The sequence below is a fragment of the Mycotypha africana genome, assembly GCF_025528875.1.
Source record: "Mycotypha africana strain NRRL 2978 chromosome Unknown BDF20scaffold_2, whole genome shotgun sequence".
Taxonomy (NCBI): domain Eukaryota; kingdom Fungi; phylum Mucoromycota; class Mucoromycetes; order Mucorales; family Mycotyphaceae; genus Mycotypha; species Mycotypha africana.
In genome coordinates this window covers 110262-135527 of record NW_026515726.1, presented here as the reverse complement: position 1 = coordinate 135527, position 25266 = coordinate 110262, and the positions used below count along the sequence as shown (strand labels likewise).

Sequence of the window (25266 nt, the reverse complement as noted above, 5' to 3'; positions counted from 1 at the left end):
AGTAATAAAGACGCACCTTAGTTCATAGTCATCGACTTATCAGTTATAAATTTACCAGCTTGAGTAATCATCCCTCATTACATATATGAACAAGTCATTTGCATGCTCTACCATTAGCCATACAACAAGCAGAAGGAAATCGTTTGAGAGCATACCCCAATGAAATTTTGCTATAAAGACGAAACCACCATAACCATTTTGGTTCTCACTTGAAAGAATAAATACTCATAAATGCCATCAGTATCCCTTCTTACTGAAAAAGAATCTAAGAGGAGGATTGTTCTTCACAACACTAAAACTCTAGTTATTCCAGACAGCCACCATTGGTCAATACAGTGTACAGCTTCATGGCGTTTCCTGTGGGTGCTGTTGCCATACTTCTGTTATCATCCTCTTGGCACACTGTAAAAGTCATGTTTCGTGATCAAGCAACTTGTAAGAACAACACCTCTTATCCTGCAAAGAATTGTGTGCTGTTTACCCTCTTCCATTTTATCCATCTTTTACTGACCGTAAAAAATGTAATAGCTAACCCATTTCTTTTTTGTTCAATTGGAGGACAACAGTTATCTTATTTGCATCTGTATATGTATGCTTGTTAATGGATCTATAAATACGTTATTTTTTTATAAACAGAAATAGTCTTTGTAGCAGTTGCGTGAATATTATCGACGCGTATACTAGCTACCTATTCCAGGTACAGATGCTTTATGTGTAACTGTTTGTACTTTAGACTTATATCTTGTCATCTATTTGTAAATAACCTTCTTTGGCGCAATCCGTGATAGAATAATACTCTATCTGGTTGTACGTACTCCAGTATTGTAGTTGTTCTCTCATCAAACACGCCAATGAACGCTCAATATCGTCAAGATATCAAAGTTCAAGGAAAAGAAACTGGTCCTTTGAGACAATTGAAATCACTCTTTAAGAAATACTAGCTATCCTTTGAGAAAATATGAATTGCCTTTTCATCTTTAGAACTCGCCTATCTACTTTTTTTTTTTTTTTTTTTTTTTTCTTTTGGTTAATTTCAGGTTACAGTTTACTTCGGAAAGTGACAAAAAAAGAACATATGACCGATATAATTGGAAATAGACAAAAAGAGAAGTGAACTGAATCAGAATATACAGTTCAAAGGTGCTCTTCTCAACCAAAGCGTATCTTTTTCACACACACCCCAAATTTTTTTTTTTTTTTTTTTTTTCATTTAACTTTTAAAGAGACAAAAAAATTAAGGAACAAATGCGGTATCAGTTTAATCAGTAGAATTTATTCGCTTTTTCAAATCTTTCAGAAATAAAGGTTCTTTTGATTCATAAACAAGTATGAAAACGGTCAATTCGTCAGTAAATCAACGTCAACGTCCTGTTCGCATTGGCTGTTACTCAGCCTTTTGGGGTGATTCTACTGCTGCAGCTCGTCAGCTTGTCAAGCAGGAAGGGAAAAACCTTGATTATCTTGTAGCTGATTACTTGGCGGGTAATGAAAGCAAAAAAATCTATTTTGTTAGATCTTTCATGCAGTTTTTGTAGGAAAGGGAAAAAGCTGCTCAATGTTCTGATAAGGTCATTCTATCCTTTACTATGCCTAGAAATCACAATGGGTATTTTGGCAGCTCGTAGGCAACGTCGGCTCTTGTCAGGAAAACAATCGGACAAAGGCACAGATTATATTGCAGAATTTCTTACCCTCGTGCTATCAAAAATCTTGCCCGACATTGTTAAGAATGGTACCAAGGTGATCACTAATGCGGGTGGATTAGACCCTATTGGTTGTAAAGAAGCTATCGAACACTTGCTGATCAAGATGAATATACAGAATGTAAAAGTAGCTGCTGTCTTTGGTGACGATATCCTGAATCAGAAGGACGACCGTACATTACGTGCTTTTTCAGATATCCACTCTTTTTCTCCTCTATCAGCAGTCAATCATACACAAGAATCAGATCGCTTACCTGACAAAGATGAACCTTTATTATCATTGAATGCTTATTTGGGCGCGCAAGGCATTGTCTCCGCCTTGGAAGAAGGTGCGCAAATTGTCGTCACAGGACGCGTGGTAGATTCAGCTTTGGTGACCGGTCCTCTCATCTACGAATATGGATGGCATGAGCAAAAGACGCCAGACTACTACGACCTACTGGCCTCAGCTTCTCTGGCGGGCCATATCATTGAATGCGGTTGTCATGCTACCGGTGGCAATTTCACAGATTGGCAATTAGCTGCTCAATCACCCTTTGGAGGTTACGCCAACATGGGCTATCCTATTGTTGAATTTGATTCATCAGGCACTTTTGTCGTCACCAAACCAGAAAAGACGGGTGGGCTGGTTTCTGTCGGGACTGTCTCGGAGCAGATCTTGTATGAAACACTTGATCCGGCTCTTTATTTGCTACCTGATGTGATTTTGGATATGCGTCAGATCAAGTTGACTCAAACCAGTAAGAATCGCGTTCTTGTTGAAGGAGCGAAAGGATCAAAACCTACGCCTTATCTTAAGTGTTCAGGCATCTTTTTGGATGGCTGGAAGATTTCCGGTGAATTATTAATTGGTGGCGTAGATGCAAAAGCAAAAGCTCAAGCAGTCGGTGAGGCTGTTATCAGACGTGTCCAAGGCATGTACAAAGAGCTGGGAATCCCTGACTTTAGGGACTATAATATAGAAGCTATTGGTGGCGAATCTCTCTTTGGGTAATCATAGGGCTAGATTGTAGAGTATTTGAAAAAAAAAAAAAAAAAAAAATACTAAATCGACATGCCTTACTTTTCTAATACTATATTAAGGCCGCATGCCAGAACGGGTGATTCTCGAGAAGTTATGTTAAGGCTGACTGCACATCATGACGATCCTAAAGCATTAGGACTGGTAGCTCTAGAATTGATACCTGTAAGTTTGCAAAAAAGAAAAAAATGTCCGTACATTTACCCAACAAGTGTACAACTGCTCATGCCACTGGTTATCACTTTGACTTTAGTCAGCTACTTGTATGGCGCCTGGAATTACTGGCGGAGGCTCTGGTGGTCGACCTAAATCCATCCCTAACATGGTTCATTTTCCTATGTTGATACCGAAATCCCAAGTCAAAACCCAATATATTGTAGGAAAGGACACCAGCAACGTTCGTACCGCTCCATGGACATCCTGGAATACGGAAGCCAGTTACAGTAATCCAGCTTCAGTAGAGGCGATCCCTGAAGCCGTCATCTCAAACATGGACGATATGGTCAAGACTCCATTGATCCATGTTGCTTATGGACGCAGTGGCGACAAGGGCGATGTTTGTAATATCGGCATTATTGCACGCGATCCGAAATACTTGCCCTATATCAAACGCTCTATTACCGCAAATGTCGTCGCCAATTATATGAAGCATCTTTGCAAAGGGTCTGTTACACGCTTTGAATTACCAGGTGCTCATGCTTTCAATTTCGTCTTGACACATTCATTGGGTGGTGGTGGCTTGAGCTCTTTGATGGTCGATAGACAAGGCAAGACATATGCTCAACTCTGCTTGAGCGGATTGTACGTAGAAATACCTTCATCCATGCTGCCTTTAGACGCGTCATCCAAGTTGTAAAAAAGTAAAGAAATGCACCTTTGCTAATGTGGTAAAGACAAAAAGGCTTTAAAAAATGTCCTTTTCAACTCTCTAGAAGTTCAAATGCTTTTTCAAACATCATCCTTAAAAATAAAGCTTCCGTCATGACGTCTGAGAAGCCCCTACTCCAACTACCGCGAGTTATAACCACACTTCATTTTATCGTTCCTGCATGATATAATACTGTTGTTGGTTCAAGAAAAATATATTTGACTAAAAACTAAGGTGTACTACTATATAATGTAAAATGTGTAGAAAAAAGGTATTGAGCAAGTATGAATTACTTAAGATGATCACACACAAAATTACATCGACTTCATGTATAAAAAAAATTTCCAAGAGATAAACTGTCTAGAAAAGATGAAATAATAGTATATATAGTTATATATATATATATGTAAGTATAAAAGAAAAGGGTAAAAAGGAATGATAGAAACAAAAAAGAAAGAGCCTTTCATCCATTCCTTGTTAAAGTTTTTTTTTAGCTATTGAATAAGTTTGTTGTCTTTAAGCATATCATTGACTCATTGACATATTATTCAACAGATTTTGAACGACTATAGTCAGAGGAGAAAAAAAGGACAAAGAAGTTACTAAATGAAGAAAAAACACATGTACCTTTTTTGGTCAAGTCATACTTACGGACAGTTTCATCAGTTGAAGAATGGTTCATGGAAAACAAAGCAGGAAACTCTAAAGATTTATTACTTTCTTTTCCATTGGTGAGAGGTGGCGGTGGAGACCTTGTGGTAGCTATAACACTTGCTGGTTTCGTGATAGCTGCTGCAGTAGTTGGTAGGCTAGTGGTCGTTGATGTAGATGCTGTTAGCCCAAAATGCATTGCTGTGGGTGACAAGACTTTATTCAAACCATGGGCTGCTGCCGATGTTGTTGAAGATACTGAAGAATGCATTAAAGAAGAAGCAGTATTCTGACTGCTTACGACACTAGATGTAGCGGGGTTATTACCGTTCAGTTTAAATGGTAAGTTGAGAGGCTGTTTGGGCGAAGAGTCCAACATGACATCTGGCAACGATTGGCTAGAGTGCATTGAACTGTTGTTACTGCCGGTCGACGTGGATGAAGTGGGTGCAACATATGTACTGCTACTGTACTCCGCAGGTGGCTTGTTAAGACCTAGAGATGAATGGTGGTGATAAAGCCCGTTGTTGCCATTCAAAGCAGAAGTCTGTTCAGCCGCATACAAGAGAGACTGGTTCTTGGTGTCGAAGCCAGATAAGGGTGGACTACCTACAAAGCCATTCATGGGTGCTTGTGGTGGCGGTGCGTTTGACCATATATCAAGAGTATTTGGGCCTGAATTTGGGCCTGTTCGGAAAGCCAACGGCGAGACAAAAGACATGGACGGAGGAGGTGGAGGAGGTTGCTTAAGATCCGATGAATCAAAAATGGCACGAATATTGTCAGCCGTTCTGGGTGAATTAATGTCTCTAAAACGACTCCATGGTACCTCTAATGGATTTGTAGGACTGGTGGCTGCACTAGGATAATCAAACAACGAATAGCTTCTCAAACCATTGCTCAAAGTCGATAGAGCTGGTGGAAAATCATTTAACAATGAAGAAGAAGAGGATGGCGTTGGCGAAACCAAATCTATGGACAAACAAAAGCGTATAAACAATCGAGTTCCGTATCTGGTCTGTTTCTGATCTTACCTGAAGGCATTGCAGAAGTAAGGAATTTGTTATCGAACGCAGGAAACATACACATATTATTAAGGGGAACAACTGGCGGGATACGTGCTATAGGATTATCATCATATATGTTAATTTGTTGATTTCTCATAAACCGAATATAGATGTCCAAAGCAATATTAAGGCGCTCAAGGTTCCCTTTGGTTAATTTGAACGCAATAAAGAAGTCACTGCCTTCTTTATAATCAGCGTGTTGTTGTTCCTTATTCTTGGGCTCAATTGAAATATTGTAGTCGTTAGAAATGCACTGTACTACATCCTTATAAGCATCGCTTTCAAAAATAGATTGAAGTTTGGATGTATAGGGTAAACGGATATCATATTCTTCAGGTATAATCGATCTGATCATTTGTGCCGCTACGTTTACTTGAGACTCAGGACCAACCAAAGTCAGTGTATCGCTCGCTAGCTCATCATCGGGCCAGATCAAATGTGTATTTGTCTTCTTGGTCATGTCTTTTAAGAAACTGGCGTGATCACGAATGAGGGTTCGATGCATCCAAAAGGGTATATCAGTCAATACTTGCTCAACACAATCTCTGTCTTTAGGGTTGATTAAATCCATTACGGCATGTTTCAAATTTTCAAGATTGATTTGATTTTTCATCGGTGTGCGTGCTACGACATTATCCTCATTATCATAATAGCCACCTAAAGCCGCAAATTCTTCCGCATTCGAGAATTTGACATAGACGCCATACTTCTTCATAATGCGCTGAATATTCTTACCACCTACGCCAATGATGCGTTTGTGGTACATCTCAGGTACAAAAAATGAAATCTCTGCAGGTAGCTCCTCGTGTAATAATGTTAGTCCGTCCAATGCTTTGTTGAAGTTGTTGCTCTCGACTTCGATAATGAAATTGTATTCGCTGAAAGGCACAAACTTGATTTTTGCACCAGATGTCTTCATGATTTTGTTGACTTTTCCGCTCTTTTTTCCACTAATGAACTCCCGTTGATCGTTCGATAGTTCGACATTGAAGATAGTGCTTTGATGGAACACTTTCAAGAAGGACATGTCATGCAATCGCTGGTAAACATTACGAACAGAGCGTTCAGTACCGTAAACTTCAATACAACCCGTCTCGCTTTTATAAGAAACTTCAGCACCAGAAATTTGAGATAACTGGGACACAAGAGCTGTGATATTTGCTATGGAGCTGAAAAAGTTATGGGTGGTATCGACCCCATAAATGACACTGTCGCGGTTGAAGTAGAAAAAAGCTTCATAAATGCTACAAGCCTGTAAAAGAAAGTAGGTGTTACACACTAGACTTTAAGGAATACCAATTTGTGTTTTCTTCAACTACAACTTACCAAGAAGTGAAGAGAACGAAGAGTACGTTCAGCATTCACTCTACTTTCAGCATAAACCGTAATCAGATTACTTCCAGTGCCCATTCTTGGAAAAGCGATGAATGATCCATTATCTCTCATAATCTTTCGCAACTCATTCCGACGATGTAATAACATCCAATCTAACTTTCTTGGATGCAAAATAGCATCCTTATGATACATTGACTGAGCCTAAATATGGAGTTTGTAAGTACATGAGTCGCCCAAACTTGTAGTCGAGAAAAAATAAGAAAAAAGAACAAGAAAATTTTACCTTTTGCGACGCAAGCTTAGTCAACATATCCTTTACTCTACCAACATCATTTTTCTCCCCTGTGATGTAAATAGGAGGTGCATAGTTCTCATTTGCTTCAAATATGAATGGCGAAGGAAAGTAAATAGATGTAGCTGTTTCCTCCAATATTGATTGAAGGCCTGATCGTTTTCGTCCACATATTAAATTATGTAATCTGTAAGGAATGGATACTGTATCTACGTCTAATTGAGACTGTTGAAACCAGCACTGTGTGTAAGGTTTTCGTTTCATTTGATTCAAAGCAAATGCTGTAATAGCCTTTTCTTTTCCTTACCTGTTCGTCTAACATGACTAAGGTACGAACTCTTGCGAGTTCTGCACTGCCGGGTATACCAGATATATGAATATGAATTGAATTTTGGGAAACAAAAGGTGAAGGAGGAAGTGTCTCTGTTACAGTAATAACTGTATTTGTTTCCTTCGCAATTTTTTTACACTCTACTCTTATTTTGGTACAATCTTGACTGGGGATCTTGAGGTTGAATTGAGTCTATTATAGTGATTGTATACAAAAAAAAAAAAAAACATTTTACAGAAAAATTTTTTGTTAATAATGTTTTTTACGGTATAGGACTATACGCTATATTGTCAGAATGACATAGAGTAAAATGAACGGCACTTACTTTTACAGGGTATGAATGTAGAATCTCTGTTCTAGTAGCCATGACATTTTCAAAATGTCCGGTTAAAGTAAGGTTTGTGCCTTCAACGAGTAATTGACAAGTCAATGGCTTTGGTAATTTCTCTGTTTTTCCATAGCAGAATGAGATAGCACAAGTCATAATATACTAAATGTTGATTTATGTGCTGTCTTGCGTCTTTGTGGGTTGTTATGTTTATATAAATGGAAATCGTATATTGGATCTTCTATTGTTATCGTGATTTGGTATATATAGAAATATCGAAAAAAAAGAAAAAAGAAACTTCCTGTTGAAGAGGGGATATCGCTAAATTTATATATATAGGTTAAATACTTTTTTTTTCTTATATATACAGAAAGATTTAGTAAAGAAGATATATATGAAGGTATCTAAGAAATATATATAAATTTAGGTGTATACAGTGAGCTTACAAGAAAAAAAGAAAAAAAAGATGGAATAGAAAAAAAAAAAAAAAAAGAAAATTGTGCGTCCATTTTGCTCACTTGCTCTGTAAAGTATAAGTTAAACGCTGAGCTTGCATTTGTGCCGGCATATTTCAATCTCAAATCTCGCGTTTCTTTAGTCATCGTGTCCATGCCTGACGGTTGACGTTTATAATAGACATGTTACCCTGTCACCAATATATTGAACTTCGAACCTTCCTAATAGCATATTGTTATTTTCTCAAGGTAGCTCAACTTAGCTAGTTTTTCTTTTCTTTTTTTGATTCTGCTTCTAAACCTACATTTATACAGTAAACGCTACTTGGAGAAGGAGTCTTTTTTGGTATGCTATCGTACATTTGCAATATAATCGAAAAAGAGATCCTAGGTATTTATATACACGTGTACAATGAACTCTTTTATAGACCAAGAGAATATTCTTAATTCATTAAACGCAATGCCGAAAAAGGCAGTCTTTCCTGTTTATACTAAGTACACATATCACGAATTGACAAGAACAAGCTGGATTATCTCAATTTATCTCCATTAGAAAAGGCTGTAGATAATTAGCTACTTCCATGGCACCAGTTTGCTTGAATATTAGTTTGATAATTCAGATTTTGGAAAGAATACAATAGCCATTTTGTTGCCCAGCAAATTAAATTAAACTGTTTGTTAACATTTTCAATCTTGAGACATGCTGAATAACCATTTTTTAGTTTTCAAACTGTGATAAAGGTATAACCAGAGGATGGTTATTCTCTTCTTTCATTTGAGTGTCAAAATCGAAAATGCTCAAAGTTATTATCAGCCACCAACACAACTTCCTATATCAGAGGTAAGCCCCCTTGTTCATTATTAACGTTGAATTAAAGTGAGCAATCATTGGACATGTTTCGCAAAACCTTTTTTTTTATGAATTATTTAAAGTTGAGCGAGCAGTCACCTTGAGCTTTTTCTATTTTTATCCAAGCACGGGGACGAACACATTGAAAATTGCCTATCATTACACGGCCGAATCAACATACCTCACCTATTATAAGGGATTTTATCGAGTAGCTTGTATGTCAAACGCGTAGAGAATATGTCATTATATGTCTTGAAAAGTTTGAGAAATAAAGTATAAGAAGGAAAAAACAGAAAAATATAGCTGAAGCATTCTTAATTGAAGCCTATAGTGATACATATTGTGGCTCTAAACAAATGATATGGACCACATTTGGTGTTCAATTCTTAGTTATCACAATGCATCGTTTCTGTTAATGCAATGATTTTACGAAACACACATAAAGGAGATATAAACTGACCAATCAGATTTTTGAACATCAATTTCAGGTCCGATTACAGTATTTCTACTTCAAATTTGGACGATGTTAGTTTTTTTTGAACAAATAGAAACTATTTTTTAGATATGTATTTTACCTTTTGTGGATAAATTAAGAATCAAAATTAGACAACATGTTAGTTTGGAGACGAATAGTAATTTATGTTTAGATTTTTTACCTGTAATGATTTAAATCTCTTGCGAGAAGCCGTGTTTGCTACGGTGATCTTTTTTTATAAGGCTGAAATTCTGTTGGTCTTCCTTTGTTTGACCAAATTGACAACGATATTGTCATCATATTCAAAGATGCGTTAACGTCCCGCTGCCAGACAGTTTGGCATTCTTTGCATGACAAAACACCTGTTCCCTTAAAGCCTTTAGTATCGACAGTACGCAAAGTAGAGTGACAGAGGCTGCAGAGTTTTGAGGTGTTATATTCGTTGATTGTTAAAACAATCAAGCCACCTTCAGCTTCACGTCTTTTCACTGCTTTAAAGAATCTGCCAACAACACCACACTTAAATCTTCGAGCTTCATATTATCCTCCCCAAACATACCAGCCCCAAAAACAACAAGCGGAGCCTTGTCCATGGGTTGTTCGAAGGGACTTTCCTTCCATTTCCTAGTCCTACATAAAAAGAGTCATCAGCCATATTTGATTGTAGATCAAAAATAAACTATTGATTTACTTTCTGGTCAGAATATCATGCTCCTTCTTCTGTCTAGTATTCTTCTCCCGCTTCTTTCTCCTTTTTTTCCCCTTATTATACGATTTCATCTTGACCGATCATATTTTGAAGTACCGTGCGTCAACATATTAATCATCAGCTGAATGGCCCTTTGCTTGCCTTGATACAGCGTAAACCGATCTTTAGCGCTACTTGACCTGTAGAACTCCAAAAGAGTATCGATATTTGACATGACGTATGAGACATAATCATGATGCTTTGACAAACTGGAGGTCCTGGGAGAGGATATTGCTTTCAACGTGATTTATGCCTTCACTTCTTTTTTTACTTTCTATTTTTTAGAGAGGCTGGTAGACCTGTCAAATGATAATACTCCTTCATGCTACATTTTTGTATTCGCTAGTCTTGAATACCAACAGTAGCATTGAAAACGCTTTTCCGATTAGAGTCAACAAATATAGGGACGTATGTTTGTTCGACTTTAGATTTACTGAAATCATCCAGAGATAAATCTAAAGTTTTGTATGTAGATTCAAGGGTACCATGTCGTCTTTTGTAGAATAGAAAGTCTATTGAGAAGCCATCGGTTCTCATTATGTTGCCAAAACGCACTGTGTTGCTTCCATTTGGAATAAATGATGAGAGACTATTATTACAACGAATATTAGTACAATGAGTATATACAGCTGTATGTTTTGCACCTACTTTCTATAACGCAATGACTGGAATCTAAAAATACGATAAAACAGCTCTAGTTGATCTTGATAACCACGAGATAGCTTCTGCCTTGTAAAACAAGAGAGAGCGCTCACGCTCACAGTGACAAATCGCCATCGTATAGAGGCAGTTGGCAGCACAGAAAATAATCTTGGTAAAGGGAGTCTTCTTACATCGTAGGATTTGTGGGCAGCATGTTCTTTCTCCAGCTCATCATTGATCAGAAATAAAAAGGGGACAAAGCAACCAGGGTTTACACTAAGAGTAGTCAAGTTTATCCTTTTCCCCATTCTTTGCTTCCAAGGTTGACAAAAGGCGATAATGTTTGATTTTACCTCTTCCGTGAGGTGAATGCTCGCTGGCCATGATGGTTCTCCTCCAACAATTTCTTGATAGCAAAAAAGGTTCACAACTTCACGAATCAATGAAGAAGGTAATGACTATATCATTTTAGTTAATACAAGAAATATGAGAGTACATAGTTTTAGAAATCAAACTTACGCTAAACTCTTCTTGCATTCTGTAAAACTAAAAAAAAAAAAAAAAAAAAATTGTTTCTTCCAAGGTTGGCAGTAATTTGTAATTGTTAGTTTGATGTTGTCAGTGAGGTAATTGCTTTTTGGCCATTGGGGCTCTCCACAACAAATCTCTTGATAACAGAAACGAATTACAATATTATGGACCAGTGATGGGTCCATTGACTATAATACGTACAGATTAATTGAGTTCTTAGAAGGCATAATACATCGCTCTAGTCTCAACGTACCACAAACATCATTTGCAACTTGAACTTCAAAAAATATACAAGCCTTTGTTCAAAATTTTCAGCAACATTGTTGAGGCAGGAAGTAGCGATCTCCGTACAGGCTTCAGAAATGCACTGGCTGGTACCTGGTACAAGGGTTTGGAACGTGTAAATGACGGATAATTGGTTTTAAAGTTGTTGTAGGCTTCTATAAACCCATTTGGAAGTGCTCATGTGCTTTTGACAGTTTGCCCCATTGGTTATTTTAAACACTGTATACCAAAAGTTATGCGTGAACAGACACTTTGGGGCAACATATTCCGAGTTTTCCAAAACGTAATGGTTTATGAATATTCTTGTTTTAAATACCAAATAACGGACAGTTGATGAGTCTTCAATTATTTTTTCCTTAAGGCTATCTCTGTCATCAAAAACACACTTATCAAACAGAATTCTTCTAGTAAAGGCTTGGTAATTGTCAGCTAAATGCTGATTGAAAACTTCAGTCCCCTTGGAATGTGCGGATGAATGGCCTGGATGTCTACATTTACTGCAAATTCTTCTATCCTGGCTCTCTTTTTCTGTTTCTTTACATCAAAGCTCTGACTTCTTTTTTTGCCTCAGCTAGAGCCAACTACAAATTCAAATGTGTATAACTTGTCTAATTTCTTTTAATATTTTGGTTTTTAATATTCTAACTATCAGCAGAGGATGTTTTGTAAAAATCACATTTGAAATAGTCTTTGGTGAAGTTACCTTGTTTTTTACAGTCAACACATATAGCATCTAGAGATACATACTGTAAATCTAAACTCGTTGTTTGATAATAATTTGACTTTTTTTTTACCTTCAAAAGCATCTGCTTTACGGTTTTCAAAAACCTGACGCTTTTTATCAAGAATAATCGATTTAAACATGGCTTTGTAAAATGAGGGAAAGAGAGAATAGACAACAAAAATAGATCAAAGTTGTTATAGACATACCACAACACCAATTTGTGACGGTTCAGGTTTTTTTGCTGATACGGATGTGTATCTCCTTTCGATTGTTCTTCGGTTAATATACCAAAACAGTTGAAAGAAGTGAGTGTGTCAAATAAACTCAGTAATCATATCGAATAACATAAGTTCGAAGCACATTTGTTAAAATAGCTGAACATAATGGCTATAATATTCTTACTTATATGTTATAATTTACACATACTAAATCAAGCTATTGGAGGTACTGCTCACGACAGTATTCGATTACATGAAGTGTTTATCCGATCATTACAGGTCACAAGCACAAATTCCAATTCGTCTTTGAGGATTTTTTGTCTAATTTTTCTATTTCATCCAAATAATTTAATTTAAATATTTAAAAATATGTTTTTGTTCGTCCATAAAAATAACAACATTGTCTGAAATAGAAGTAAAAAATACTGTATTAGACAGCTTAACTGAGAAGCACTTTTTTGAGGTGATTGTTCTTTCCATTTCTATTCAAAAATAAAGAAACGTGAAAACGACACAATGGCCGATTTGTCTGATGATGATCTCGCTCCTCTTGAGCCTACCCTTCAAAACATTTTAGATCAAAATTCTCTTCATTGGATTTTTGTTGGTGGTAAAGGTGGTGTTGGTAAGTACACGAACAGATCAGGGAACCTTTTTTCAAAATAAGATGGAGTGCTGATTGAATTGCAACTTTCTCTAAATATTCAACATCGTTCATCTCTATGTGATTATACTACTTTTAACAAACAGGTAAAACAACTACATCCTGTTCTTTGGCTGTTCAGCTCTCCAAAGTTCGTGAATCTGTGTTGTTGATATCTACCGATCCCGCTCACAATCTCTCTGACGCGTTCGGCCAAAAGTTTTCCAAAGAAGCAACACTTGTCAATGGCTTCAACAATCTCTATGCAATGGTAACGATTGAGAACCATGCAGTGTAACTACGTAGAAGAAGAATAATTAAAAAAGAAATCTCATATATTTCCTTCCTTTTTATGGGGAAACCGACCTTAGGAAATCGATCCTACTTCCAGCATTCAAGAAATGGTCGAACAATGTAAGTAAAATGTTAAAGATAGGCTTCAATGAGTACAATAATCCAACATTATTTAACCAACAATTGACTTGCCTATTCGTGAATAGCTGATCAAAACAACCCTATGAGTGGTATGATGCAAGATTTAGCCTATGCCATCCCTGGTGTTGATGAAGCTATGGGTTTTGCTGAAGTGATGAAGCAAGTCAAGACTATGTCCTATTCTGTCGTTGTTTTTGATACTGCTCCCACTGGTCATACTCTGCGTTTCTTATCCTTCCCTACTGTATTGGAAAAAGCTTTGGCTAAGATTAGCGGATTAAGTAGCCGTTTTGGACCTATGGTGCAACAAGTGTCTGGTATGATGGGTATGAACGCCAATCAAGAAGATATGTTTGCCAAATTGGAAGAAATGCGTGCAGTTATTACAGAAGTGAATAATCAATTTAAGGATCCCGTAAGTAGAATGAAGACTACTGTGCGATGGATGACGGTTATTAAAATGGCATATTTTAGGATACCACTACTTTTGTTTGCGTTTGTATTTCTGAATTCTTGTCCTTATATGAAACCGAACGTATGATTCAAGAATTGACATCTTATCATATTGACACACATAATATCGTTGTCAATCAATTATTATTCCCTAAAGAAGGTAAGTGCAAATCATTTTTTCATTTTGTTGTAGGGTAATTAACTCAAATCAAAATAACGCACAAATGTAGGCTCTAACTGTGAACATTGCACTGTTCGTCACAAGATGCAGCAAAAATATTTGGACCAAATTTATGATCTTTATGAAGATTTCCATATTGTTCGTATGCCTTTATTAACAAAGGAAGTCCGTGGTGTTGAAGATATCAAGGAATTCTCAAAAATGTTAGTTGAACCCTTTGAAGAAAAGAAATAATAAAAATCGATCCCAATTATCTGCGCATGTCTAAAGCGGAAAAGTAGTAATTATTGAAAGGACTTATTGTCAACCAGCAAACTACTTTAATGTACCTCAATTATGATATATTTTCCTGCTACAGTTGGTTACACGTTGCTTTTTCTTTTTGTTGATGTTTGAAACTGTTGCCGTACCTTGAAAGTTACCCAGGCATCGAACCCCAAGTAGTATATGAAATTATTTTTATTTCAAGTGATCATCCCGAAGCTACTAATACCGACATATCGCAAGGTTACAGAAGATTAGCTTCCACAGAACTTCTTGGCAGTTCTTTTGATAATCCTTCATTTTTAAACTAGAGCTATTACTGTTTAAACCTTCAACGACTTACATATACTATCATGCCAAAGAAATTCACAGCAGACGATAAATCTAAAGAAACTTCGCATGCCTATGCGCTCTTATCCAACTCTGAGGAAGGGGAGATCTAAAATGATAATGATGGGACTATTTCGAAAGGTTAGTTCACATAAATGCTTTTGGAGCAGCAATGAATGCAAACGAAAGGAACAGCTAGTGGTTCCTTTGGTGGCGCTGATGCACAACAACTGCGACCGCAAAAATCTTAACGTGGAAAAGATGGTGATGCATAAGGTTACAAGAGCCTTGCGAGAATTAAAGAAAAACAAACAAACTTGCATTTTGAAAGAATGTTCTTTGCATGAAAACGTAACGGAAACGGCTGTACAAAAGAGGGCAACGTTTAAGTAAGTCTTAGATGTCGCGATCGACGAGTTCGAATTAAAACACGTCAAATGGATCCACAGATGCAATATTTCAATAACTGTGTACTACACGCCGCGATAATGGCAAAATGATAAACAAGCAAGTAAATCATCGTCATCATGTTTATTAAGAAATTGAGAGTTAAACGAAAAGTGCTAAGATACGTATCGGAATAGGCATGCGCGAGAGACAGACAATTACATTTCTTGATAAAGATATCAGTCACCCAGCATCAGATTTGATGATAATAATGTAAGCTTGGAGAAAAATCATATCCTTTATTTACGCGCCAAGGTGTCGGCCTCAGTAGGAAGCCAAGATTGGGTTTTCTCAACAGCTTTAACTTATCGATTGTACTTTTAGTAGGATGAATGTGTGTTGCTGATCAACGTAATCCGGAAAAGTAATACATCCGGTATGACGAAACCAATACCTTACGAAGAATGCCTATGACTTGTGTAAACAATTGTGGCCAGTTCGTTGTTAAGGTTAATATTTGATTTCCTGAGCAACTCAATTGGGCATATTGACATTGAAAATATGGGAAGCCATATTACCACTACGCCCAATTTTGACTTATACAAACGGTTAACATTTAGGAGGACGCTATACTAGGAGGCTTATCGGTAATTCTCCGCTTATGAAGGAGAATACGACGGTGAGTATTCACATGCGCATTGTATATTTTTCAAAATAAAACAAAAAGAAAAAAAATTGTCGGCGTAAGACCTGTCGGCGTAAAACTTGTCGGCGTAAAACTACTTTAATACTTCGACCGTATTATAATCATCAGCGATATGCATGGAGAACGGTACATTACGTTTGAATGAGTATGCAACGACCACCTGTAACCCGCTATAGCTAATTCCACGAATGCTAAAAGAACGTTATAGAATTTGAAAGCAAAAATAAAGTTAACAAGTAAAATGCAAGGAATCATAACGAAGGTTTTATTGCTGAAATAAATGGATATACATAGAATATAGGAGAATGGAGTAATGATGATAATCGGATTTAGCGGTATTATAAGTGAAAGAAACAAAAATGCAAAACTATAACAAAAAAATTAGACTATAATATATGTACAAGACTAGTTAGCAGAGAAAAAGCAGGCAAATATTACTATACAAAGATAGTATTTGTTGGCGGTGATGGGGCTGAAAACTAATTTAGTGCTTCTTCTTGTTCTTCTTCTTGTCCTTCTTAGCTTTCTGGTTTTGTTTTTCCATGAAATGAAGAGCATCGTGGATGGTATCAGTGTGCTTGGGAGCCCAGCTGGAAAAATCAGGGAAAATGTCACTGGGAAGGTCTTTCTTTTTAGAAACCTTCTTGTCATCCTTCTTGTCGTCCTTCTTATTGTCAGTCTTCTTATCGTCAGTCTTCTTTATAAACATGTTAGAAGCGGTAACATCGACAGTAATTTTAGCAGCAGGTGCAGGAATAGCAGCAGCCATGGACAAGGCAACGAAAGCAGCAACACAAGCGTAGAGGAGGATAGCGCGAATCATTTTTGTTTAATATACTACTCTAAGAAAAAAATGTATTTGTGTAAGTTGTTGATCTCGGTTAGGTTGCGAGAGAGGAGTAAGTTTTTTTAAAGAAGATGATTTGTTTGATGAGGAAAAATAAAAAATCGGATAGGCGTGAAGCTGCCTGTTTATATATCAAATTTTCAGAGCTACTAAAGAATATCCTGATCTCAAGTTCTGTATGTTAAAAGCACACACGTCGGTTTCAGTTCCCCTGTTTACATATTCAGCAGTTTTTTTGGAAGTCAGCTGGGCATAAGTTAGTGTGCCTGTCGCGCGTTTGTGCAGTTCTCGCATTGCTTCCTTTGCATTGTATTTGTTACTTTTTTATAGTTTGCCTGTTATAGATATTTTGTTTTTACTTGTTCAAGCTCCTTTTGTCTTCAGTAAAAGAGCTGTTTAGTGTGTTTATATACGATTCCACGTAAATGAAAAAAATGGAAAGCATTGCAGCCAAAGTAAAATAAATATTAGTCTATAGTTTGCTCTGACTATGAGAGATAACCTTCAGATCAACTGTATGCCTAACAAAAACTAAGCAAATGAAAGAGTGCTACAGAATGCGTGCGAAAAAAGTGGAGAATCGTACTATTCGAGCCGCCTTAGAATGCGGGTTAGGGCGGTATAATTGTTACTTTGCAACCAAATGCAGCTTCGGCTGTCTAAATTCGAAGGAGATGCAAAAATAGAAATGCCCTCATGACATGTGGAAGTTTCGGCTAAATGGTGTCTAAAATCTTTCCAAAAAAGGCAAATAACATTGTAAGAATCCAATTGACAAAGTGCATCTAGTGCAATATATGCAAGGCGAGAATTGTTAGTCTTTGTATGCCGAAGGTATTTACGCTCAATGTTAAGGTCTTTGGGAGAGATAGGCATAAAGAAAAACAAGCAAACTAGATGATTATGACGTGCAGAAGTATTGATTGTATCTGTTTATGTTATCGTATTTTCTATGCAACACGTCATTACGTAGAAGTTTTAAAAAAGTGTAACATGGATCGTAATGTATAACTGTTGAAGTAGTTTCTACACTTTTGACTCCTACAATTGGCAATGTGTCTGTTCTGTACACGGCCGAACCTGCCGTTCAGTGTGTACAGAGCCGTTTTTCCAGTGGTAAAACGAGCTGCCAAGCCCTTCTTGAACGATACTCATTCAAACTTGGTTGTTAAGCTACCTATTTTTGTCTCCATTCAGCTCGTCAACTTCATCACTTTTTCAGCATGAGGTTTAGTATTTCTTGATTGGCAGAAAGCCAAGGTTTTGGAAAGGAAGTAGAACAAAATCTTTTTTTAGATCTCGCACGGACAATTCTGTAACCCAGACTAGGCAAAGGAAATTTCCAATTCCTTAGCACGACTGACAGACCGCTTAACCACATCTAAGCATGATTCACAGGGTAAAACTAACATTATCAATGCACAACTGAGTACATGGTCGTTATGACGTCGCGCATCTTTATAACATTTATAAGATTCTAACTTTTTGAACAAATTCTACTACGTAAAACAATTTTGTACCCACCAGAACTCCACGTCCGTGCGCTAGCCGTACGTATTGTCATAGAAAATGGTTAGCAAAGAAAACACCGCTCTCCCAGCAGTTCCAATTTTTTGGTTTGTTCCGCGTTTGGACCCTTTCATACGATTCTTCCAGTAACAATGTTAGTAAAATTAAATCTATTTTCAGCATTCTTACAACAATGCAACCCCGAAAGAAACATGGAAGCTTCTCATAAGGGCATAAAATCCATCTTAAAGAAAAGGAAGGAATTGCAAAACTTATTATCGAAAAGCTTGATGTGGCTTAAGTTGATTTTTGTTGAGGGGCAAACATCAGAAACATATACATCTATTTTCAAATACATTCTATTTTTTGTACATGTCGTAGAACAAGCATCTAACCAGCTTAAATACAACACACTTATAAAAATTTGTTGAGTGAATTGTGGTAATCCATGGTATTTCACGCTTCATCCTTTTGTGTATCCGAAATCCCCATTATCGATTTAGAATTATTAGAATTATTCTTAGCTTATATAGACAGTTCTTAAAATAGTAAATATGTTCAGTATGCAGATGGATGTTCTGCTCGCAAACGGAAGATGACATGCCCGTTATAGGCACACTCGAGAAGGGAACCAATTGCGAATCCCCAACGAACAAAACCCAAGGTAATCATTGTGTGCTTATTTTATGCAGCTGAAAGTTATGATTCGGAATAGTGGCTAATCTGCGGTTCTCTTTGAACAGAATTACTGCTATACGGTAAGGACCACCCGACTCCTACAGATGTTACTAATCGGACATCACCCCACGTTTTAGGAAGTTTTGTTCTGAATGGAGCCGCTTATCTCTATCCGACGTAACGTAGCAGGGGTGTGGGGCATACGCTTAAACCGGAATGTTACATTCAATTGTCTACCCATTTACTATTATTTTGATTTCATAATTTTTGATTTCATAAAAGATATTGAGAACGTTTAAACTTCTGGCCATAACGTGGCCTGATAAACGATTTCGTATCTAACTAGCCTTTTCGTTTATAAGTTAAATTCATACTTTATCATCCGCCAATGGGAGTCTTGTTGATAATTTTCATGGGGTTGATCGCCTCGCCATATGATTGCGGAGGTAATAAATTTGTTCGCATGATTACTCTTATATAACAATCCCTCATATAGAGCTTTGCAAATTAGGCTAATGCGGTGTTTATGAAGACACTATCGAACGCTTAAAACATGACTCATGCCTAAGTTCAGTATACTGTATTGGAAGAATAAGTTTGAGACAATGTTCAATTATAGACTTCTTGACAGAATTCTATTTCACCCTGAGTGAGGGCCCTTTTTCTTTTACATTCATCATCTATTTATCATTTTATATTTGTATAATTGTATATTAAAAATGAGCTGCTATTAATCCAAAAGCAATTTTTATGTAATCAAGCCAGCCTCTTTAGCTAGGCCGTAAAGGATTGATTCTGGTCTGGCAATTAGATTTGCTGGTGTATCAAATTCGCCAACTGTACCGTTATCTAATACCAAAATTCTATCCACGAAAAAAAAAAAAAAGAAAAGTGATATATAAATAAATTAAAATAAGACAGGAGATCAACAATACTGCATTTACCTGTCAGAGTCCATCACCGTATTGATCCTGTGAGCTATTGTCAGAACTGTGCAGTCTGCAAATTGTATACGGATTGTTTCCTGAATAATAGCATCAGTCTCAACGTCAATCTGCAATTAGAACAGTTCATTAACATTCTAAAAATGAAGTTTCATTTGGTTTTTCTTTTGTAAAAAACTTACAGCTGCTGTTGCCTCATCCAAAATTAAAACGTTTGTATGTCGTAGTAAAGCTCGTGCAAGACAAATTAACTATTTGTAATAGAAAGGCTAGAAACACATTTCTTTCGTACCAATGAATTCTTCCAATCGTAGATATTATACCTGTCTTTGACCAACTGAAAAGTTATCACCGCCTTCTAATACAGCACCATTTAATTGCCCGTCCATAGCAGAAACATGTTCATACAAATGAGAATCCCTCAAAGCTTGCCATATCTCAACATCTTCATAGGCACCAAAAGGATCCAGATTTTCTCTGACAGTACCAGCGAACAAAACTGGATCTTGAGGAATAATACTTAACTTCGAGCGTAAATCGTACAACCGCAAACTTGAAATATCGACATCATCAATGCAAATTCTCCCCTTAGCAGCCTCAAGGATACGGAAGAGAGTCAAACTGAGTGAGCTTTTACCAGCTCCGGTTCGTCCAACAATACCAATTTTTTCCTTAGGTAAGACTTGGAATGTTAAATCTTTCAAACAATAATCAAGACCTTCTCTGTATCGAGTGTAATATTGCTTGAATTTAATGTTGCCCTGAGATGGCCATGCAGGGTCGACACTACGTAATGATTCATACTTTTCACGCGGAAGATCAATGTACTCTTTGACACGTTCAACAGATACAATATTGTCTCAATATCACAGTAAGAATGGATTACCCAATTAAGAGCTTGAGTTACGCTTAGAGCGTAAGATACACTGAGACCTACTAGACCAGGGTCAATATAAGATTTCGAGCCATAAAGAACACCAAGAACAGCAAAAAGGGATGAGCCGAGAATGATGATTGATCCTAAGAATTCCAGACGAACTGCCAGCCAACGATTACATGTAATAGAAGGAAAGTATGCACGCTGATTGTTGTCAAGCTTGTTTTGATTCTGTAATATAAACACATTTTGCTGGTCATAAGCACGAATAGTAGATACACCTTGAATAGTTTCTTGAAAGTGAGAATAGATGGGGCTTTTTCCTACAGCATCCAAACGTTTTAAAGCACGGGAAGTAGCAAGATAGTAACGCTGTACTCCTAAATATACAAATAGCAAAGGAATGATCAAGAGCAAAACCATAAGCGTTGAGAATGTGATGATAAGTACTGTTGCAATGACTTGATAGAGAACACGAATATACATATTAAAATTCCTAGGTAAAATTTCATCAATAGTGTGCTCGTCTTTACTGAATCTGTTCAAGATTCTACCCAAAGGAGTTGTATCAAAGAATGACATGGGAGATCTCATGACAGATTCAAGCATACTGCTATGTAGAAACTTAGCGGAACGAATAGCACAGAATACCCACATAGAAAGGGTTTGTAAGAAGGCAAAAATAGTAGATGACCAACCTATCAACGCATAAACAGCAAGATAGACCCATGCACTGTTATTGTGATCGGCTTCGGTATTTTTTGCACTCCAGTGCTTAAGCCATACGTTAGAGCTAACTTGCGCAGCCTGAGAGAATAACTGGAACATTAAAATGGCCAGAACACCTCCTATAGAACAAGCCTGCGCATATTGTTTGTAAACACTCCAAGAAACCTTTCCTTGCACGCTTTCTTCAGTTGTCATCAATTGGCCAACACGATTACCAGCATTTCTTATGACTCGACGATCCTTGAAAATGGAAGAATCAATAGAACCACGTCTAAGGGTAGTATGACTCAGAGCACTAGCCATACTAACTCTTCGATCACTAGCACTTTGACGAAGCATGTCTTTGTTAAGGGCTGATTCTTCCTCACAAGCACCTAAGCTTGCAGCTACTTCATCCTGCAGTAGTTCGAAACTAGCATCATCTGCCTCTGATAGGGTCATATCATCATCATCCACCTCACCTAGTTCTTCTTTAGAAAATCGGCTAACGAACTCAGTGATAAGTTTCGAAAGTTCTCCTTTCTCAGCCATAAGATCGTCGTAAGAACCTTGACTTGCTTTTCAATAAACCGTTAGGGCCCAATACACGTTCAAATATATGCTTGCCAACATGAGCATCTACAGCACTGAGTGGATCATCGAAGAGATAAATATCGGCTCTTGAATACACAGCACGAGCCAAAGAAATACGCGCTTTCTGACCACCAGACAAGTTGATTCCACGTTCACCGATTTCAGTTAAATCACCATTTGCCAGAATTCTCAAATCAGGCTTCAAGGCGCAAGCTTCAATAACTTTATCATAAAAGACAGGCTCGTAGCGAAGTCCAAAGGTGATGTTGTCGCGTACAGTTGCGTTCATAATCCAAGGTTGTTGAGGAGCATAGGCAACGCTGCCTCGAATAGTTACCTCACCGGCAGTTTTGACATTGTCCCCCAAGATGGCACTAATCAAAGTAGATTTTCCTGCACCAACCTTCCCCACGACAGCAGTGATAGTTCCTTTCTTAAGGGAAAAGTTTATGTCAACAAGATCCATCTTGTCCACATGGGCATCCCATTTGAAGTCCGCATTCTTAATTTCTAGAAGAGGGACGCTTGAATTCCAACTTGGCATTTCTCGGAAATTCTCCTTCTTGATAGCAGTGGTGTCCAACTCCTCACTAAGCAGATAATTTTCGATTCGCTTTAAAGAGACTGAAGCCTCTATCATCGACGTAATAACATTAGGGAAAATAGCCATAGGAAATTGAAGTAAACCAAAAAGTGAAATTGCAACAAATGCGACCTGGCTAGTTAAAGAAACGGCGGACGCCAGAATATAAATAGCGAAGGTGACGATAGAAACGAAGAATGGAATGGATGTCCATGTAAAACTTTGTAAAGCTTGCAAAAAACCGATCTTTTTGAGCATTGTGAGTTCCAGATCATTACGAATAAAACTCACCTTTTTGAAAGGAAATAAAAAAGAAAAACAATGAGTGAATAGAAGGAAGGGCAAATGAGCCTCTTATCCATATAGTACCTTTTCAATGAAAGGACTCTCCCAAGCATACAATTTGATGACCTTGATGCCGTTCAGTATTTCGTTCTACAAAAATTGTTGAACCTGATTAGGAAAAGGAAAATTATCGCAGCTCAAAAACTATAATATACGCACCATCAATTTTACTCTTGCATCCTTGTTACCCATCTGGAACTTTTGATATTGACGCATGGTCTTCGCAATGAGTGTATTCAAGGGAATAGCAAGGAGAAGAATAGTAACACCACCCCAGATACTGGGGCCCATTGTTCGATATAATAGATAAAGAGCAATCATTATTTGGAACGGCCCGCTCCAACAAATATGGAACATAGAACATAGATCCATTAATCGTTGAGCATCAACACTCATTCTGTTTACAATCTAGCGACGAATATCATATTAAGAGCTGGAATTATAACTATGAGAAAATATTGAATTTGCTTTATAACACTCACTTCACCGACGGTTGATTGTTGGCGGCTAGTATTATTCAAAAGCAATGTTTTCTGGTAAATGGATGTCACTAATGCTGCACGCATTTTCATACCAGCAGTGAGCATGGTCTGAAAATACTGGTGCAAGAACATAGTTTGAGAGACTGCTGTTACAAACATACCGACTAGCCAAAAAGTAATATTTTTTCTTAGTTCCTGTAATATCTTTTATAGTTTAATGACTGATTGTGTATCTTCTTACGTGCAATCATAATACCCCTGTAAGCTGGTTGAGGGTCATCTGTAAGATGGCTGGCTACCCATGCCATTAGTGCGCTTAATAACATAGGCTGAGTGAATTGTAGAATATCTTGAAACATTTTGAAAGCCTGGCCAAAAATGTATTTTCAGTTCCCTCTCTTATTAACACTATGTCAATTCCTGTGCTTACTGCTGCTATCATGAAGTAACGGCCTAGCGTAAAAGCAAGAGCCCGAAACAGAGATGGTCTGTATAAAAGATATTATAGGATTAGTATGACCATCAACTAAAGCGGCAAATGCCCAGTTCTCATCATACCTTTCCTTTTTCAATTCGTTTTGCCAATTTTTTTGAAATTTGGCATTCATTGTTTGAGCTTGGTTTTCTTGGCTCAAATTCCTGTAGAACCCGTCAAAAGCTTTGCATTCTTTATAGATATTCAATATCAGTTACTTACCATAAGTCATCATCAGTGATTATCCGCTTATAGCCCAAACGCATAAGAGGTGTCAGCCAACTGAATGTCAATCTACCGAAAATGTTGTTTTTTTCTTCAGAACTCTCCATCTATTGAAGGCGAGTCAAGATGTTAGTTTATTCCATGTGTTACACCAAAATACTGATGTTTGTCACTATGCAATTTACAGCATCGTCGGCCTCTTCAAGCATGACATATTGACACTTTGGCTTGGGTATGTTTTCTAAAATAAACATAGAGACACTCAAAGCATAACGAATCAGATACATCGCAAAATTATCCTCATGAGTGCCAGTAGCACCATGACTAATAATCAGTGTTCGAAGCTTGATTGAACCAGCGATAATATCAAAAAGCCAGTAAAACAAGAGAACTCCTGAGGAGATATTGTTGCGAGTATATTCCAAATGGTGCAAAATAATAATAAAAAACTATATTATAGTAAAAGACAGTTACTGTGTGAACATTGGTTCTTGTTTACCAAACTTGAAATATTCTTACAAATATAAGCACGTTCAAACCGGCTGCAAGAATTTGCGCATTATCAACGATTGAAGACGCCTCGTTTATAGAATAGATAAAACTAGTAGCTTGAAGCAATAATAATATGAACAATGTAGTCTTACAACAGAATGAAGGTTTAGTTTCTGCAAAAGGCAAGTGGTAGGACAATCTTAGCTTACCATTTTCGTAAAATAAAGCCAGTTTCTGGTAGAGTGTTTTGGTAAGATGCATTTGTTTGATAGAATCCATAGACGTACTGATCCAGCAGTTACAACAAATAAAGACGGTAACAGCATGATTACACTGTTGACACAAATGTTGATAAGAAAAATTGTTTATAATGGGTTCTTTCTGGAGAAAACTACTTAGCAAGGCACTTACGCATCTTCAAAGCATGGCGTAAAGTCTGGACGTCTTATAGATGAATAGGGTCCCTACGTATAAAAAAAAGTAGGAATGAATGAACAATTTGATCTAAAACTTCCGTAGTAACAACCGACTCATTACCCAGCCTTCAGGATTGTAACACATGTTGTTAGATAACTTATATCCGT

At 37.2% G+C, this 25266-nt stretch overlaps 6 protein-coding genes across 6 annotated transcripts; 3 read left to right on the top strand and 3 right to left on the bottom strand.

Moving 5' to 3' along the window:
* Positions 1-347: 347 nt before the first annotated feature.
* BDF20DRAFT_832228 (uncharacterized protein) lies at positions 348-3580 on the top strand (the record flags this gene model as incomplete). The annotated part of the gene is made up of 6 exons (XM_053078520.1): positions 348-435; positions 1038-1110; positions 1328-1482; positions 1514-2693; positions 2787-2889; positions 2978-3580. 6 exons carry the CDS (start codon positions 348-350, stop codon positions 3578-3580), a joined length of 2202 nt encoding a protein of 733 aa, XP_052938643.1.
* Positions 3581-3737: 157 nt separating this feature from the next.
* BDF20DRAFT_849164 (uncharacterized protein) lies at positions 3738-8052 on the bottom strand. Its single transcript, XM_053079894.1, has 7 exons — positions 7594-8052; positions 7245-7460; positions 6929-7162; positions 6637-6846; positions 5278-6562; positions 4244-5215; positions 3738-4158 (listed from the first exon to the last, which is right to left on the bottom strand). Exons 1-7 carry the CDS (start codon positions 7750-7752, stop codon positions 4118-4120), a joined length of 3117 nt encoding a protein of 1038 aa, XP_052938642.1. The 5' UTR covers positions 7753-8052; the 3' UTR covers positions 3738-4117.
* Positions 8053-10311: 2259 nt separating this feature from the next.
* On the bottom strand, positions 10312-11551 carry BDF20DRAFT_255001 (uncharacterized protein). Its single transcript, XM_053075012.1, has 3 exons — positions 11286-11551; positions 10773-11224; positions 10312-10713 (listed from the first exon to the last, which is right to left on the bottom strand). Exons 1-3 carry the CDS (start codon positions 11301-11303, stop codon positions 10467-10469), a joined length of 717 nt encoding a protein of 238 aa, XP_052938641.1. The 5' UTR covers positions 11304-11551; the 3' UTR covers positions 10312-10466.
* A 1489-nt stretch (positions 11552-13040) lies between these two features.
* On the top strand, positions 13041-14470 carry BDF20DRAFT_815283 (ATPase GET3; the record flags this gene model as incomplete). The annotated part of the gene is made up of 6 exons (XM_053077066.1): positions 13041-13149; positions 13275-13438; positions 13539-13581; positions 13668-14017; positions 14077-14215; positions 14286-14470. The coding sequence occupies 6 exons, from the start codon at positions 13041-13043 to the stop codon at positions 14468-14470; spliced, it is 990 nt and encodes a 329-aa protein (XP_052938640.1).
* Positions 14471-16284: 1814 nt separating this feature from the next.
* Positions 16285-17210, top strand: BDF20DRAFT_254642 (uncharacterized protein). The gene has a single exon (XM_053075011.1). It carries the CDS (start codon positions 16390-16392, stop codon positions 16834-16836), a length of 447 nt encoding a protein of 148 aa, XP_052938639.1. The 5' UTR covers positions 16285-16389; the 3' UTR covers positions 16837-17210.
* Positions 17211-19207: 1997 nt separating this feature from the next.
* BDF20DRAFT_929431 (multi drug resistance-associated protein MRP) lies at positions 19208-24943 on the bottom strand (the record flags this gene model as incomplete). Its single annotated transcript, XM_053084732.1, has 15 exons — positions 19208-19820; positions 19902-20011; positions 20084-20152; positions 20225-20687; positions 20753-22055; positions 22078-22954; positions 23033-23098; positions 23168-23416; positions 23491-23654; positions 23732-23819; positions 23921-23978; positions 24049-24129; positions 24188-24297; positions 24376-24639; positions 24710-24943. 15 exons carry the CDS (start codon positions 24941-24943, stop codon positions 19706-19708), a joined length of 4251 nt encoding a protein of 1416 aa, XP_052938638.1. The 3' UTR covers positions 19208-19705.
* Between the last annotated feature and the right edge of the window lie 323 nt (positions 24944-25266).